The sequence below is a fragment of the Hemicordylus capensis genome, chromosome 1, assembly GCF_027244095.1.
Source record: "Hemicordylus capensis ecotype Gifberg chromosome 1, rHemCap1.1.pri, whole genome shotgun sequence".
In the NCBI taxonomy this organism is placed as follows: Eukaryota; Metazoa; Chordata; class Lepidosauria; order Squamata; family Cordylidae; genus Hemicordylus; species Hemicordylus capensis.
This window is the reverse complement of record NC_069657.1, coordinates 26,384,906-26,398,612: the sequence shown is the minus strand read 5'-3', so window position 1 is coordinate 26,398,612 and position 13,707 is coordinate 26,384,906. Positions and strand designations below refer to the sequence as shown.

General features: G+C 43.9%; 1 protein-coding gene across 4 annotated transcripts in view; it reads right to left on the bottom strand.

Moving 5' to 3' along the window:
- Positions 1-986: 986 nt before the first annotated feature.
- Positions 987-13,707, bottom strand: part of CCDC85C (coiled-coil domain containing 85C) — a 255,954-nt gene continuing 243,233 nt past the window's right edge. For all 4 annotated transcript variants that reach the window (XM_053282940.1, XM_053282937.1, XM_053282939.1 and 1 more), the window contains one exon: positions 987-13,131. In XM_053282940.1, coding sequence (XP_053138915.1) covers positions 13,042-13,131 — 90 coding nt within the window. In that variant the 3' untranslated portion in view covers positions 987-13,041. The remainder of the gene's footprint in view (positions 13,132-13,707) is intronic.

The window sequence follows — 13,707 nt, the reverse complement described above, 5'->3', positions numbered from 1 at the left end:
TCTGAAATCAGAAATGGGGTGGGCATGGTCTAGCTCCCAAACGAGGCCACTTGGCCCCAGTCAGGAGTTAGATCCAGGCCAGTGCTGCATTTGCAGCATGGCTAGGAGCAGCAGTCCCTGCCTTAAAGGCAGGGAGAGCTGTTCCTGGCCATGCTGCAAATGCAGCACTGGCCATTTAAATCCCAAATGGGGTCGCGTGGCCCCTTTTGGGAGCTAAACCAGCCCCCCCCTGCATCTGACGTCAGACATGGGGAGCATGTTGGGGCCACAAGGTGCGGCCCCTGAGGGATGGCAGCCTGGGTTCTTTGAACCTGGTTGCCCGATAGTGGCTACGCCCTTGTGAAGACTTATGCAGATGAAAGTTTAACAGCAGGAGACTGACCAGGAAGTATGAGGCTGGGGTCATGTTTCCTCTTTGAAAACAATCTCAGAGGTGAGCAAAATCACAAATCAGAAAATAGGATTATGCCCCCAGCTGGCGTTAGTAAAGATATTTTCTGGGGTCAACACAGATGTGTCATCAATAAAATTAGTGGTGTTTATGGTAACTGCGGCCAGGTTAGCTATAGCTAAGAACTGGAAAAACCAAACCATGTTGATTGGATAACTGGTATAAGCATCTATGGCAGATTATAATATTTGAAAAGTTAACTCATATTATTCAGTCTCGTGCAAATCAGACCACAAATAACTCTTTTTTATTTTATATGGTTAGATTTATTCATTACACCAATTGGGAGAATTATGGTTGTCTTCTTACCACAGATAATATTAGAATGTGGATGGATAGCTGAATTGGGGTTTGTTGTATGATGTTTTGTCGTTTGTGGTTGGATTAATTGTGTTTTGCGTTGTAAATTTTCTTCTAATAAAGTTTTAATAAATAAATAAATAAAACATTGTTGTGACTTAGATCTAAGGTGTCTGTGAATTACTCCAAATGTTTTAATACCCTGTGGTTACCAAAAATTCAGACATGTCACAGCTCACTTACAAAGAATGTACTTTATTTTCTTCAACTGAATGTATACACTATCACAATTTCTTACTTAATTTTTACTAAAATATTTCAAATGAAGGTTTTACACACTTATCAAAAAAATCTGCTTACATTTTTTTCTTCCCTTCCCCCAAGCAAAGTGATTCAATAAAAGGTATAAACATGTGCTAAGATCTAAAGACATTGCTTATATACATGAGCACAGGTGCGAATTTATTCCAGTTCTATTTGTCAGTCATATACAGAAAATATAGTGGGGGCAGTAAGATCACAGGTTTAACAGAAATCAACATTTCATACTGATTTCCAAAAGCAGCACAAATAGGCTCTTCCCCCACATTATGAAAAATATACAATTTTATCACTTTACAGTCATGCACTTTGTTTGAAAAAGATCAGTAGTACTTTCCCCCGTTTCTAAAAAGATAAAAGGTCACTTTAAAACACCTATTTTTATAGCTATCATTTGGCTAAAAATGCGCCACTCTGAAACAAGGTTGTGCTCTTTCTGACAAATGTGCAAAGAGCCCACCTGAGGTTTGTTACACAATTTTATTTTATTTTTTAAAGAATGTGAAAATGTGATCAATGGCTCAAGAATAAAGGGTGGGGGGGACAAAACAGAACCACCACCAATAGTTTTATTCTGAAGTTTTAGAGTGGGCTTAATTGAAATGGAATGTTTATGTGATTTAGGGGGTAGAACAATTAAGTAGCTGAAGCAGATAGTGTGTCATTTTGAAAATTGTCATTATGTGGTTTGGGGGATCCCCTCCAGCTTCACATGCAGTCGTTTGGGTGTTTTCTCCTCCTCCTCACTCTAAGTCACAGTTAAGAGTGGCTTTAAATGTGCATACAACTTTTCTTTTGAGACAACTGAAACTTTAGCACCCAAGTCATACTGTAAAGTCATTGAGTGTCATTGTTTTTTCTGAGGAAGACACTGGTTTCAGCCCAGGTTAAGCTAACTATAATGTAGCAATGGACAAAAGAGTGGGGGGCACACAACTCCTCCCCCCACCAAAAAAACCCCATATAGCACGACATCTGTAAACTCTACAATACACATCTTGCATCCAAGTGTACCTTACGCTTTTGTATATGAAAACAGAAACTAACTTTTAGTGGCAGATATGACTATGGAGTCACAACCCACTTGTTCTGGAGTAGAGTATTTGGTTAGGACTATTTCCACAAACATAGTTTGTGCATTTCCACTTCAGTGGTTTTATTAAATCCTGACTGCTTTCTCTTTTTCAGGTTAAGTTTCTTAGGGGCATTTCTATTCCACACAGATTGGTTGTATGGATAATACTTGGTTTTTATTCCCCTTGTATTTCAAGCATTTGACAAAAATAAAAATGCAGAGAAGCGTTTTCCTTTGGGCTGCTGATTCCTGAATTGATCAATGACCGAGACACAAATCCAGTCCACCAAAATATTTGCAATGGGATCCAGAGGGACCTATGAAGATGTACATTCTCCAGCAGTGAAGGCATGCATCAAGAAACAGGTCGCTCCTCTCCACTTGTCCCTAGACAGAGCCAACTGGAATTCTTCAGAGACCCCCGTGGAGTGGGAGGAGCTCCCTCAGATTCTTAGTTCCACCCTATCTAGCTCCAAGGTGAAGCTCTTCATTTCAGATCTTACACTACCTTTTTTCTGCTCCCTCCCACAAAAAGTTCAAATCAAGGTCCCCCAGATTTCCTATTCGAACCTCTTATACTGCACTAGTGGGTCTTCTGTCTTCCCAGAGCAGCCTTCTAGAGACTCAAGACCCAGAGCACGAGATGGAACCTCTTCAACAGGCCTTGTGTCTTTCATTAATCTCCTTCCCACCAGGGAGTTCAAGGTAACCTGAACTTGGCTGGGGTTCCCAGGTTCCCACCTGGCTGGGGTTCCCAGGTGTCTCTCTCTTGGTCACTAACCAAACCTAGATCTGCTTCAACAAGGCTGCTGCACCATGTACCGTCACCTCATGCCCTAAGGCAGGGGTTCTAACCTGTGGTACTCCAGGTATTGCTGAACTACAACCCGCATCATCTCCAGCCACAATGAATTGTAGCTGGGGATGATGGGATTCGTAGTTCAGCAACATCTGGAGTACCACAGGTTGGGAACCCCTTTGCTGGGCTTTTTGTGTCCCATTCCAATATCCCCTACTAACTGAGAACAAGGGTGCCTTTTAAAAAGTGGTGATTCTCTTTATTGAGAAGGGGGAGAGCAACTGGCCCTATCCATCCCCAGCACAGCATCCCTTCAGTGGCTGTTGCTGATGTCTATCTTATGTTTCTTTTTTAGATTCTTTGGGGACAGTTTATGTGAGCCAGTTATTTATTTATATCTATGTAAACTGCTGCGGGAACTTCTGTTTAAAAGCGGGATATAAATATCCATCATATTCCTATTCCTGGTGACTGCTTTATTACTTTTAAGCATGGCAGCTTGCTCTCTCTCTCATATAAAGAGTGATCATTAAATGCCTACTAGTTGGTTTCCTGTTTCCTTTTAGCACCACACACTTCTGCACAGACAGAACTGCCTAGTTTAATCAGCAGCACGTATTGTAATGGGCTATATATTGTGGCCTGCACACTTGACAGCTGAGAAATACTTTATGCCATCCCAGAGGCTGCTCAGCCATCATTAAAATGGTTTGGCAAATAGGCAGATCAAAGCAGGGCTGTGTAAATCTGAAACATCAGAAGGAAAGTTAAGCCTTTCCTGTGCCTTGCAAAGTAAATCATGCCTTTTGCTACTTCTCTTGCAGAATACAAAAGAACAGAAGCCGGTGGGGAGATAAACTGAGTAAAAAGAATGCAAACTGAATATGAATAGTCGCTGAAGGCCCAATATTTTATAAAGAAGTCTGGAACCACAGAACAAGAAATCAAGATTTCAGACCATTCGCAGTTCCAGAGTTCAAGGTGGTATGAAAGCCATCATTCGCATTGGGCATCGTGTGTGCATTTATCCCACACTCTACTATACCTCTGACAAACAATTTGGCAGCTTTTTGTAGTGCTTAAAAACAAACACCACACATACACCCTGCAGAGATTGTTTGACCAGTGGCGACAGTGGGACAAAAGGAAAGAGTGCTGGATAACAAATATTCTACCAAATGTGGGTATCTATGTGAATTTGTATGCTCAGAAGTGCTATCGACGATGTGAATATTTAGCTAACACAATTTATGATGCAGGCCAATAGGTCTGTATGTTTTGATATTTTGAATTTTTGAATTTTTCTTTTTCTTTTTGAAGGAAAGTGTGCACACCATAGAAGAGGGAGCCTCTTTCGTATCACTTTCTTGTTTCTCCCTAGTCCACCTGGACAATAAATTGTGCTACAACTTTAGTTTTAAGGTTCAGTTCTCAAACTAGGCAACTGTGGGGCTTGAGTGGTTTGGTAGCATAGGGAAGGTCAGAAGAATATTTATGGCTACCTGTCACTTTCTAACACATCAACTATTCAGAGAGATCATTTACACAATCAAAAATTGTGTTCTACTGTGTGCGCTCCCAATTTTTGGTTGTGTGGAAGCAAATTAAGAGGAAAACCTGGGTAGCAGTGATTGTGTGGAAGCAAGGTAGGAGGAAAAGATACCCAGGTTTTCCGCCAATCATGCTTCCACACTACCAAAAACTGGGAGCACACAGAGCTCCCAAATTCGGGTAGAACACAGTTTTTGATTTATTATTATAATATTTATTTATTTATTTATTTATTTACACAGTCAGACAGGTGATATTGACTGGTTTGTTTTATCCAGACATCGAGTCCTTCCCAAGGACTTGGGATGGCTGAATTTTATTGTCAATGTTGTTGCTGTTATAGATATCGTCGCAGAATATAGGCTGTTCCCAGTAAAGCTGCTTTTTGTAATTGGCTGATGGTGATTTCTGTGGCCCCTATGGGGTTGAGGTGCTCTTCAAGGTCTTTTGGAACTGCACCCAGGGCTCTAATTACCACTGGGATTATTTTGGTCTTTTTCTGCCACAGCCTTTCAATTTCAGTTTGTAGATCTTTGTATTTGGTGATTTTTTCTATTTCTTTTTCTTCTATTCTGCTATCCCCTAGTATTGCTATGTCGATTATTTTCACTTGTTTTTCTTTCTTCTCGACTACAGTTATATCTGGTGTATTGTGTGGCAGATGTTTGTCTGTTTGTAGTCGGAAGTCCCATAATATTTTTACATCTTCATTTTCTTCAATTTTTTCAATTGTATGGTCCCACCAATTCTTGGCTACAGGTAGCTTGTATTTTTTGCAGATGTTCCAGTGTATCATCCCTGCTACCTTGTCATGCCTTTGTTTGTAGTCAGTCTGTGCGATCTTTTTACAACAGCTGATTAGGTGGTGCACTCTTTCATCTGCTTCTTTACAAAGGCAGCACTTGCTGTTTGTGGTGGATTTTTTGACTTTTGCTTTTATTGCATTTGTTCTTAGTGCCTGTTCTTGTGCAGCCACTATTAAACCCTCTGTTTCTTTCTTCAAGTTGCCATTCTTAAGCCATTGCCAGGTCTTGGTGATGTCTGATTTTCCACTTATATTGTGCAAATATTGACCATGCAGTGGCTTCTGTCTCCATTTTTCTGCTCAGTTCTTGACTTGTTCTTTCTCGTTCTTTCATTGGTGTTGAATAGTTTTTCGTTCTTGACCATTTGAAGTGCATCTTCTTCACTGTCCTTGATATATTCTTCAAGACCTCTTTTCTCCTCCTCTACGGTTTGATGGACTTGCAGCATTCCTCTTCCACCTGAGCTGCGAGGGAGGTATAGCCTATCTACATCACTGTGGGGGTGCAGAGCATGATTGATGGTCATTATTTTCCTGGTCTTACGATCTAGTGTCTCTAGCAATGCCTGGGTCCAGTCTATTATTCCTGCAGTGTATCTGATAACAGGTATAGCCCAGGTGTTTATGGCTTGTATGGTGTTCCCACCATTGAGTTTGGACTTGAGGATTTTTCTAACTCTCCTGATGTATTCACTTCCAATTTTTCTTTTAACTTCAGTGTGTGCGATGTTATCAGCCTGGAGAATGTCCAAGTATTAGTAATGTTCTTTCTCTTCCAGGTTCTTGATCTTGCTTCCATTGGGTAGTTCTATTCCTTCTGTTTTTGTTATTTTTCCTCTTTTCATTAATAATGCAGCACTTGTCTAGTCCAAACTCCATTGCTATATCGCTACTGAATATACGGACAGTGTTTAGCAGTGATTCAATTTCTGACTGGGACTTTCCATACAGCTTCAGATCGTCCATGTACAGCAGATGATTGATTTGACTTGATGTTTTACATGTTTGGTATCCGAGGCCTGTTTTGTTTAGTATTTGTGAAAGTGGGGTCATGGCGATTACAAACAACAGAGGGGATAGTGAATCCCCTTGGAAAATGCCTCTTCTAATGCTAACCTGTCCAAGTGTCTCGCCATTGATAGTTTACTGTGTACTCCACATGCTCATTGCTTTTTTAATAAATATCTGAATGTTTTTGCTGACACCAGTTGTTTCTAAACATTTTAGTATCCATGTGTGGGCAATGAATCGAAGGCTTTCTTGTAGTCAATCCATGCAACACTTAGATTGGTTTTTCTTCTCTTGCAGTTTTCTAAAATCATTTTGTCAATCAGCAGCTGGTCTTTTGTGCCTCTGGTGTTCCGGCAATTTCCTTTCTGTTCAACTGGAAGCTGTTTGTTAATTAATAAGTGTTGCATCACTTCATCTGCTATTATTCCAGTTAATAATTTGAACATGGTTGGCAGGAAGGTTATCGGTCTATAATTACTTGGAACTGCATCTTTTGCTGGGTCTTTCATGATGAGATGAGTTTTCCCAGTTGTTAGCCATTGTTCAATATCACCTCCTTGCAAAATGTGATTGAACTGTTTTGATAGTTGTTTATGAAGGCTTGTTAGGTGTTTAAGCCAAAAGCCATGCAGTTCATCGTCGCCTGGAGCAGTCCAATTTTTAATTTTCTTTGCTCTTTCACTTATTTATTCTGGTGTTATTATTAGATCTTGCATTTGTTGGTTACATTTTTCGACCTCTTTCATCCAGCCTGCTTTTTTATTATAATCTACTGGATTGTCCCATAATTTCCCCCAGAATTGCACTATTTCTTCTTTATTTGGTGTTTCTATGTTTCTTGCGGTTTCTTCTTCTGTGCTTTGGTAGAAACATCTCTGATTCGACTGGAATTGGAGATTCTGCCTTCGTATCTGCGAATCTTCTTTGACACTGCTGTTATTTGCTGCTTTATTATTTCCAGGACTTCTCTAATTTTCCTTGAATCTAGGTGGTATTTTTGGATCAGATACTGTTTGGTGTTTTCATTCTTCAGCTTCTTCAATTTACTAGCATCTGATCTAAGCCTGGAGATTTTATTTTCTAATCTAATCTTCCATTTAGGTGATGTACTGCTTTATTTTTTTACAGGTCCACTGATCTTATATCCAAGCTCTTGTGTTGTTATTGCTGCTGCCCTGTACATTAGTTGGTTTGTTTCTTGCAAATTATTGGTTGTTATTTCTGCAAGTGCAGCATTGACATCTTTTAATGCCTGAGTAAGTTGTTTTTTGGCAACTGTTTTTAGAGCTGGAAGTCGAACCCTGGTGGTTGTTTGGTTCATGTGCTCAGTTATTTTTTGCTTTAGTTCTTGTTGCTTTTCTGTTAAACGGCATTCGGGTTTTTGAGGTGAAGGCAAAGGGGTGGTTGCCTGGTTTTGATTTTGAAACAGTTCAGCAACAGTGGCATCCTCGATTTCCAACACCTCCTCCACCTGCGCCTGAGCAACTTCTTTAGTTGGTGGTAATTCTTCTTCCATATCTTGAGCCTGTGTTGCTCTTTGCAGTTCTTCCAGCTCTACTCCTGTAAATAGTTTATTTCTTATTATGAATCTTCTCTGGTCTGCTAGCCTTTGTTCTGTTATTTCTGTATCTGGATGCTTCTCTTTCCAAATCTGGTACATTCTTTTTAAATAACCTCTTCTAGTTGGACTAGACTTGTAATAGCAGATCATTATTTCCTTGTTGGCATTTTTCGTATATTTTTTTCGGTTAAGCGACGTTTCTTCCAGTAACCTTGCAATCTCCAGCCCTGGTTGCTCAACTGAAGATCCTGAGTCCTGTTGCCCACTTGCCACCAGATGTCCAGGGACTCCAGCACTTGGCGCGGTCCTTGTTGACCTGGGCGACGACCGATCTGGTATAGATTTATTAAAGTTACGTCTCACCATATTGTTGATGGGAGAGGCACTCTTTGTCTGGCTCCTCTGGTGAGTCCTGTCCAGTATGGTTGGACCTCTGGCATAGCCCTCACCTTCCTCAGAGCACGCAAGCCCCACAACCACGCCAAGGTAGTGCCTCACTGGGGGGATTTATTAAGGCACTACCTTGGCATGGTTGTGGGGCTTCTTCTTCTTCTTCTTCTTCTTAATTCAATTTCTATACCGCCCTTCCAAAAATGGCTCAGGGTGGTTTACATAGAGAAATAATAAATAAATAAGATGGATCCTTGTCCCCAAAGGGCTCAGAATCTAAAAAGAAACACAAGATAGACACCAGCAACAGTCACTGGAGGTACTGTGCTGGGGGTGGATAGGGCCAGTTACTCTCCCCCTGCTAAATAAAGAGAATCACCATGGTAAAAGGTGCCTCTTTGCCCAGTTAGCAGATTGTATGAATGTCCTCAGAATCTTGTATTTGTTGCAATGAGATATTTATGTACAGGATGGAGGGTCAGACTGGGGCAGAAAGAGACTTGGGATTGGTTCACATTTTACATCAGGGTTGCGAAGCTGTTGCTGGAGTACAGCTCCCACCATTCCTGGCCATTGGCCACTGTGGATGGGGATGATGGGAGTTGTAGTCCAACCCCAGCTGGAGGGCTGAAATGGTGCAGCCCCGCTCCACATGGTTGTTTTGTTTGGCATGACTCTACCGGGGGCTGCTGCATTGGTTACCATAAAAGGAAGACATGTTTGTAATCACGCAGTCTGGGAGATGCCAGAAAGCCACACCCAACTACATGTCAAGAATAATAATAGCTGTAGCAGCTAAATGGGCTCAATATCTGAGTATGGGATAGGCTTGTAAAGGCAAGGAGGACGGTGAGACGGGGGAGGGGAAGCAGACGAAGGGTGGCCGGTACAACAGAGACTGGCATTGAATAGCTTTTGATTCAACTTCTCTAGTTATCTATTGGTTGCAGGTCTATACAGAAGTCCTGAATATACCACCACACAAGGGCATCCAGTCGAAAAGAGGTCCAGTTTACTGGATCATCTAGTGCAGTGCAGCGACTTTCATTGCAAGGCCCAGGGGCCAGTGATGGCCCCCGTCAACCCCAAGTGTGGCTCCCTCGTTGTTTATTAGGCCTGTGCAAAGCGCCAGTCAAAGCGGAATACTCTGCACAGTCTCCCCAGCACCCCGTGGAAATGATCGCCCCCAACGCACAGTGTTCTGCTTTGCCCTGCACCGGGGGTGGTGGTGGTGGTGGTGGTGAGTGGGTGGGTGGGACTCCTTGAAGGGAAACGGAGCCCTCTTGAGCCCCTGGACCTTGGAAGGGGCGCACAGCATGCTGGGAAATGCAGCCCTTCCCAGTGCCTTCCTTTAGAGAGGGGCTCTATCTCTCTTAAAAGGTCCCCCACCGCCGCCCAGCACTGAGAGGAATGGCAGTGGGGAATGGCTCTCACATTGGAGGCTTTCTGCCAGAGTGGCCTCCGGCTGAAAATGAGTGAAGACCAGTAGCCCAGCAGCAACTATGATCAAAATTCGACGCAGGCCAGGCAACCTCAGCCGAAAAGGTTATAGCTTCAAAAGTGAGGACAAAACATCAATGCAAATCTCCGAAGAGCAAGCATTAAGCTGATAGGCTCCCTTGTAAAAAGGATTTTACGTAAGTGGGGCTGGAGAGTCAGTTCTGTGGGCCCCTTATGAATGCCTGGAGAGGACACTCATCGGGGCAAGGAGATTCAAGTCTTTGGAGTGGGAGGGGAGGCTGCAGAAAAGCAGCTCCCTAGTATCCTGTACAGCAGGAAAGCCCTGGGAAGGGCTGAATTTCCCAGCATGCTCTGCTGTGTCCTATAGAGCACTAACACTTGATTTGGTCAAGTGCTTGATTGGCAGCAGCATTCTGAAGACAGCCTCTTCTCTGTGCGGCTTGAATGGCTGCTCTGCTCCTTACCTTTTCAAACCATTCACTGGGCTGCATTATTTCAATAAGAATATTCAAAGACTGAGCTAGGAAGGACTAAAGGGATGAACTTTTCTTTTTAATACTATAGGAGGTAGGCAATAAGGGACACGGAGGGGGTGTCTTTACACATACAAAGAACCCCTGTCACCCACAGTTCTGGCAGCTGTGGTTTTGCGTATCTGCGGATGGGTCCTAGAGACCCGGTTTCTTTATCTGTGCTGTGAAAATAGGCTAAAATTCACCTGTTTGCGGTTGCGGAGTAGCCAGAAATGACTTCCGGTGTCACTCCCGGCCAGCATTTTAGAGACCAGCACCATTTTGAGGCTCTTTCTTTTTAAAAAAATGAGCATTTTTCCCACCAAAAATGGCTGATTTGGGGTGTTTCGGGGGCATTTCTGGAGCCCTGCAGCCCTAAAGAGCAAGGTATTGTGCAGTTCTACTCTTATTTCTCCCCCCCATCCCACCTTTTAGGCATTTTTAGGTTCTGCCCCCATTGGAACCTAACCCCCTCAAATCCCATATAGTTAAGGTTTTGTTATTTGTGGTTTCTGTATTTGCGCTAATTGGTGGGAATGGAAGCCCCATGAATAACGAGGGCCACCTGTAGTACATTTTCAGCACAGAATTAACCCCTAAAGAAGGAAACAAAATAGATAAGTACACCCATGTCTGTACCTGGAGGAGGATGCAAATGGAGTCAGGGTGCCTGTACCTTTAAGAGTGACGCAGGTGTGAATGTTGGCAGGTGCACCTAGTCACACAGGTGTGGGGAGGTGCACTTATTGCCATTCTGTCTTCTACACGACAATTTAAGACAAAGGAGCTCAGTTCTTTGCATCTGGTTACCCAATTCCACTAACCATAATGTATAAAAGTTGCCCATCTCTCTTTTTCCCCAGTTTTGCACGTGTTTGGAAGCTGCAGCATTTTCAGGGCAGTAGCATGAAAAAGAGTCAGATGATGCACGTGGTGCCTTTTTCACACAAGCGGCTCACTCGCAGCAAGACAGACACCACTGTGCTCTTGCATCGCCAGCAGCCACCATGTAGCCAGAACTCATGAGCAGCAGCTGGACCAGCATAAGTTGTGACCCACCAAGCCAAAGGCAGCCCACTAGCCAACTCCATGACTATCTCCTTGTTTCCACAGGAAGAGACAGTCCGTGAGACAGGCCCACGTTTGCCATCGGACGAATGCCCAGAGTGATTTTTGGCACAGTCTATCACCCTAGAGATGGAAAACAGAAAATAATACGGTTGCACTTATAGCTTTCTCTGTGTCCCCACCCTTTCTTTATCCCTACCCTTAAATGATGAGGGTAAAATTGCAAGTCATTTTTGCACAGAGAAAAGGCTTAGGGTAGACTTAGGATCCGCTTTAGGGTAACAATGAACAAATGGTTGTGCTTTTTCCATGGAGAAATCGTGGCAGGGCACTCCTGCCAATTTTCATTTCCCTTCCTCTGACAACATCAATAAAACTTTATAGTGGTTTTTTGTGTTTTGTTTTGTTTTAAGATTTTAAAGCCTTTGACAACACCACAGCAAATTTGGACAATGCAAGCCCAATGGTCAGGTCAATAAGAGTGCGGTAACGCACTGAAAGCTGAAAAAAACTGCAAAGCTATCACCTGTTCTCCATCTCTAGGGCTGTGGACCTTGTCGAAAATCTCAGTGAGGCTGTTCTCACGACTGCTGGGAAGCGGGCTAAGGGAGTCCAGCCTGCTTTCCAGCAGTCATGAGAACCACCGGGCTCGTGGGTGAGCCCGGTAGTTTGGCGGTGGCTAGCCCGCCTAAACACCCCTCCCCTAAAACGAAGTTAGCAGAGCGAGCGCTCCGCTAACCCTGTTTTTTGTGATCGTGTGCCACTACAGCTCAGAGGAGTAGACCAACAACCGGAAGGCTACAACAAGCCTCCCAGTGTCAGGGGTCCCCCCAGAATGGGGCTGCTGGGACTTCTGGGGACCCCCCATGCTGGGACTTTCGGGGACCACGTGGCCCCCGATCCCCGCCGCCCCTACTGGTTCCGTGACGGAGCCAGTAATTGTGCAGGCGGCCGGATTGGCAGAGGGCGGAGTGTTCGTGTGCGGGCTAAGCCCACTCACCCCGCCAAACCCTCCTTGGATCGCTACACTGCTCGTGCAGAGAACCTCAGTGAGTATGTGTCCCCTCAGATGATACCGACCACTTCAGCTGGCTCATGTATTAAAAGCAAAAACAAGAAGTTTACTGACCTTCCTGAACAGTCAAAATGCTAACCTGGAGGGCTAACTTCAGCTTGTGAGTCACAAGGCATGCAGAGATCGTTCTGGCCTCCAGAAAGCTTTTTGACGACCAGCCAAATGTTTCTTGATAGATTTTAGCGGTTCTCTAGAGAAATGGCTATTAGAGGCAACTTGGAGGGGTCGGGGTGGCGGGGAGGAGCTCCGTGACCTGCTAGTTTCACGTTCTGAGGAAATACTGCCTTGTAATTCTTTAACAGCCCAAAGCCAAAAGGGAAAAGGGGAAAAAAAGTGTAACTGCTCCAAAGGTCAGGGTTCCTTGTTTCCCCCGCTTCTCCTGGAGATTCACTTGGGTTCAGGTATTTCTACATATGACCATACAACAAAGCAGGTTTTCACTACGATACAAATGACACAAGTTGGCCATCAGAGGATTGCGATTAACCCATTTAACATTGTTCTGGATCAGCACAGCCTACAGGCTAGGCTTTTAGCTGCCTTATTTACACTATAAACAGTTACAGGAAGAAATAAAATAAAATATAACCCTGGCAGCTAGAAGCAGAGAAGTCTCTGTTTCTCCTCTTCTCTTCACTCCCAGTATTGCAGCGTGAGGTACTTATAACGGCCCCTTGAACTGGTTTCCCGAAAGGTGTTGCCTGATTGAGGGTTTGGAGCTGGCTGCGTCACCGAGTTTTCGCCAGACCACCTGTGAGAGAAACGGGACAGAGAGGTTGGACTTATACGCTGGACTTGGTCCCGCCAGCCACTAAAATATGCAGTCCCTAGAAAAGCCAGAAGCAGTTTAATTGTGATTCCTCTTTGTTGCGCTAGGTGGCGCCCAGGTCCTGGGATAATGCAGTCAACAGATTTAAAAAGCTGATCTTATTAAAGCCTCCTGAAATTAGAACTAGAGACAGGCCTTAGGTAATGGTATCAAACCAGTAAATTAGACTCAGAAGTTGAGTTCAGTGCTAGGTCAGCTGCTTGCAAGCTTGCAAGAGTCCTGTTCTCTTCGTCAAGCATTAGTACCAAGCCGGGGGTGGGTGGGTGGGTGGGTGAGTGAGTTCTGTGCGTCTCAGGCATGAGGCTCTCCTGCAGTGCAATTCTGGCTTGGTTAAAGCAAAGTCCAGGGCTGGCCACTGCTCTGTGCTGCAACACTGCTTTGCATGTAGAGGGTCCCAGGGACAGGGCTGGGAAAGACCCCTGCATGAAACCCAGGAAAGCTGCTCAGTCAGTGTTGGGGCTGAGCTGCCAGTGTTTCGAGGTGTCCCTGGAACTCAGT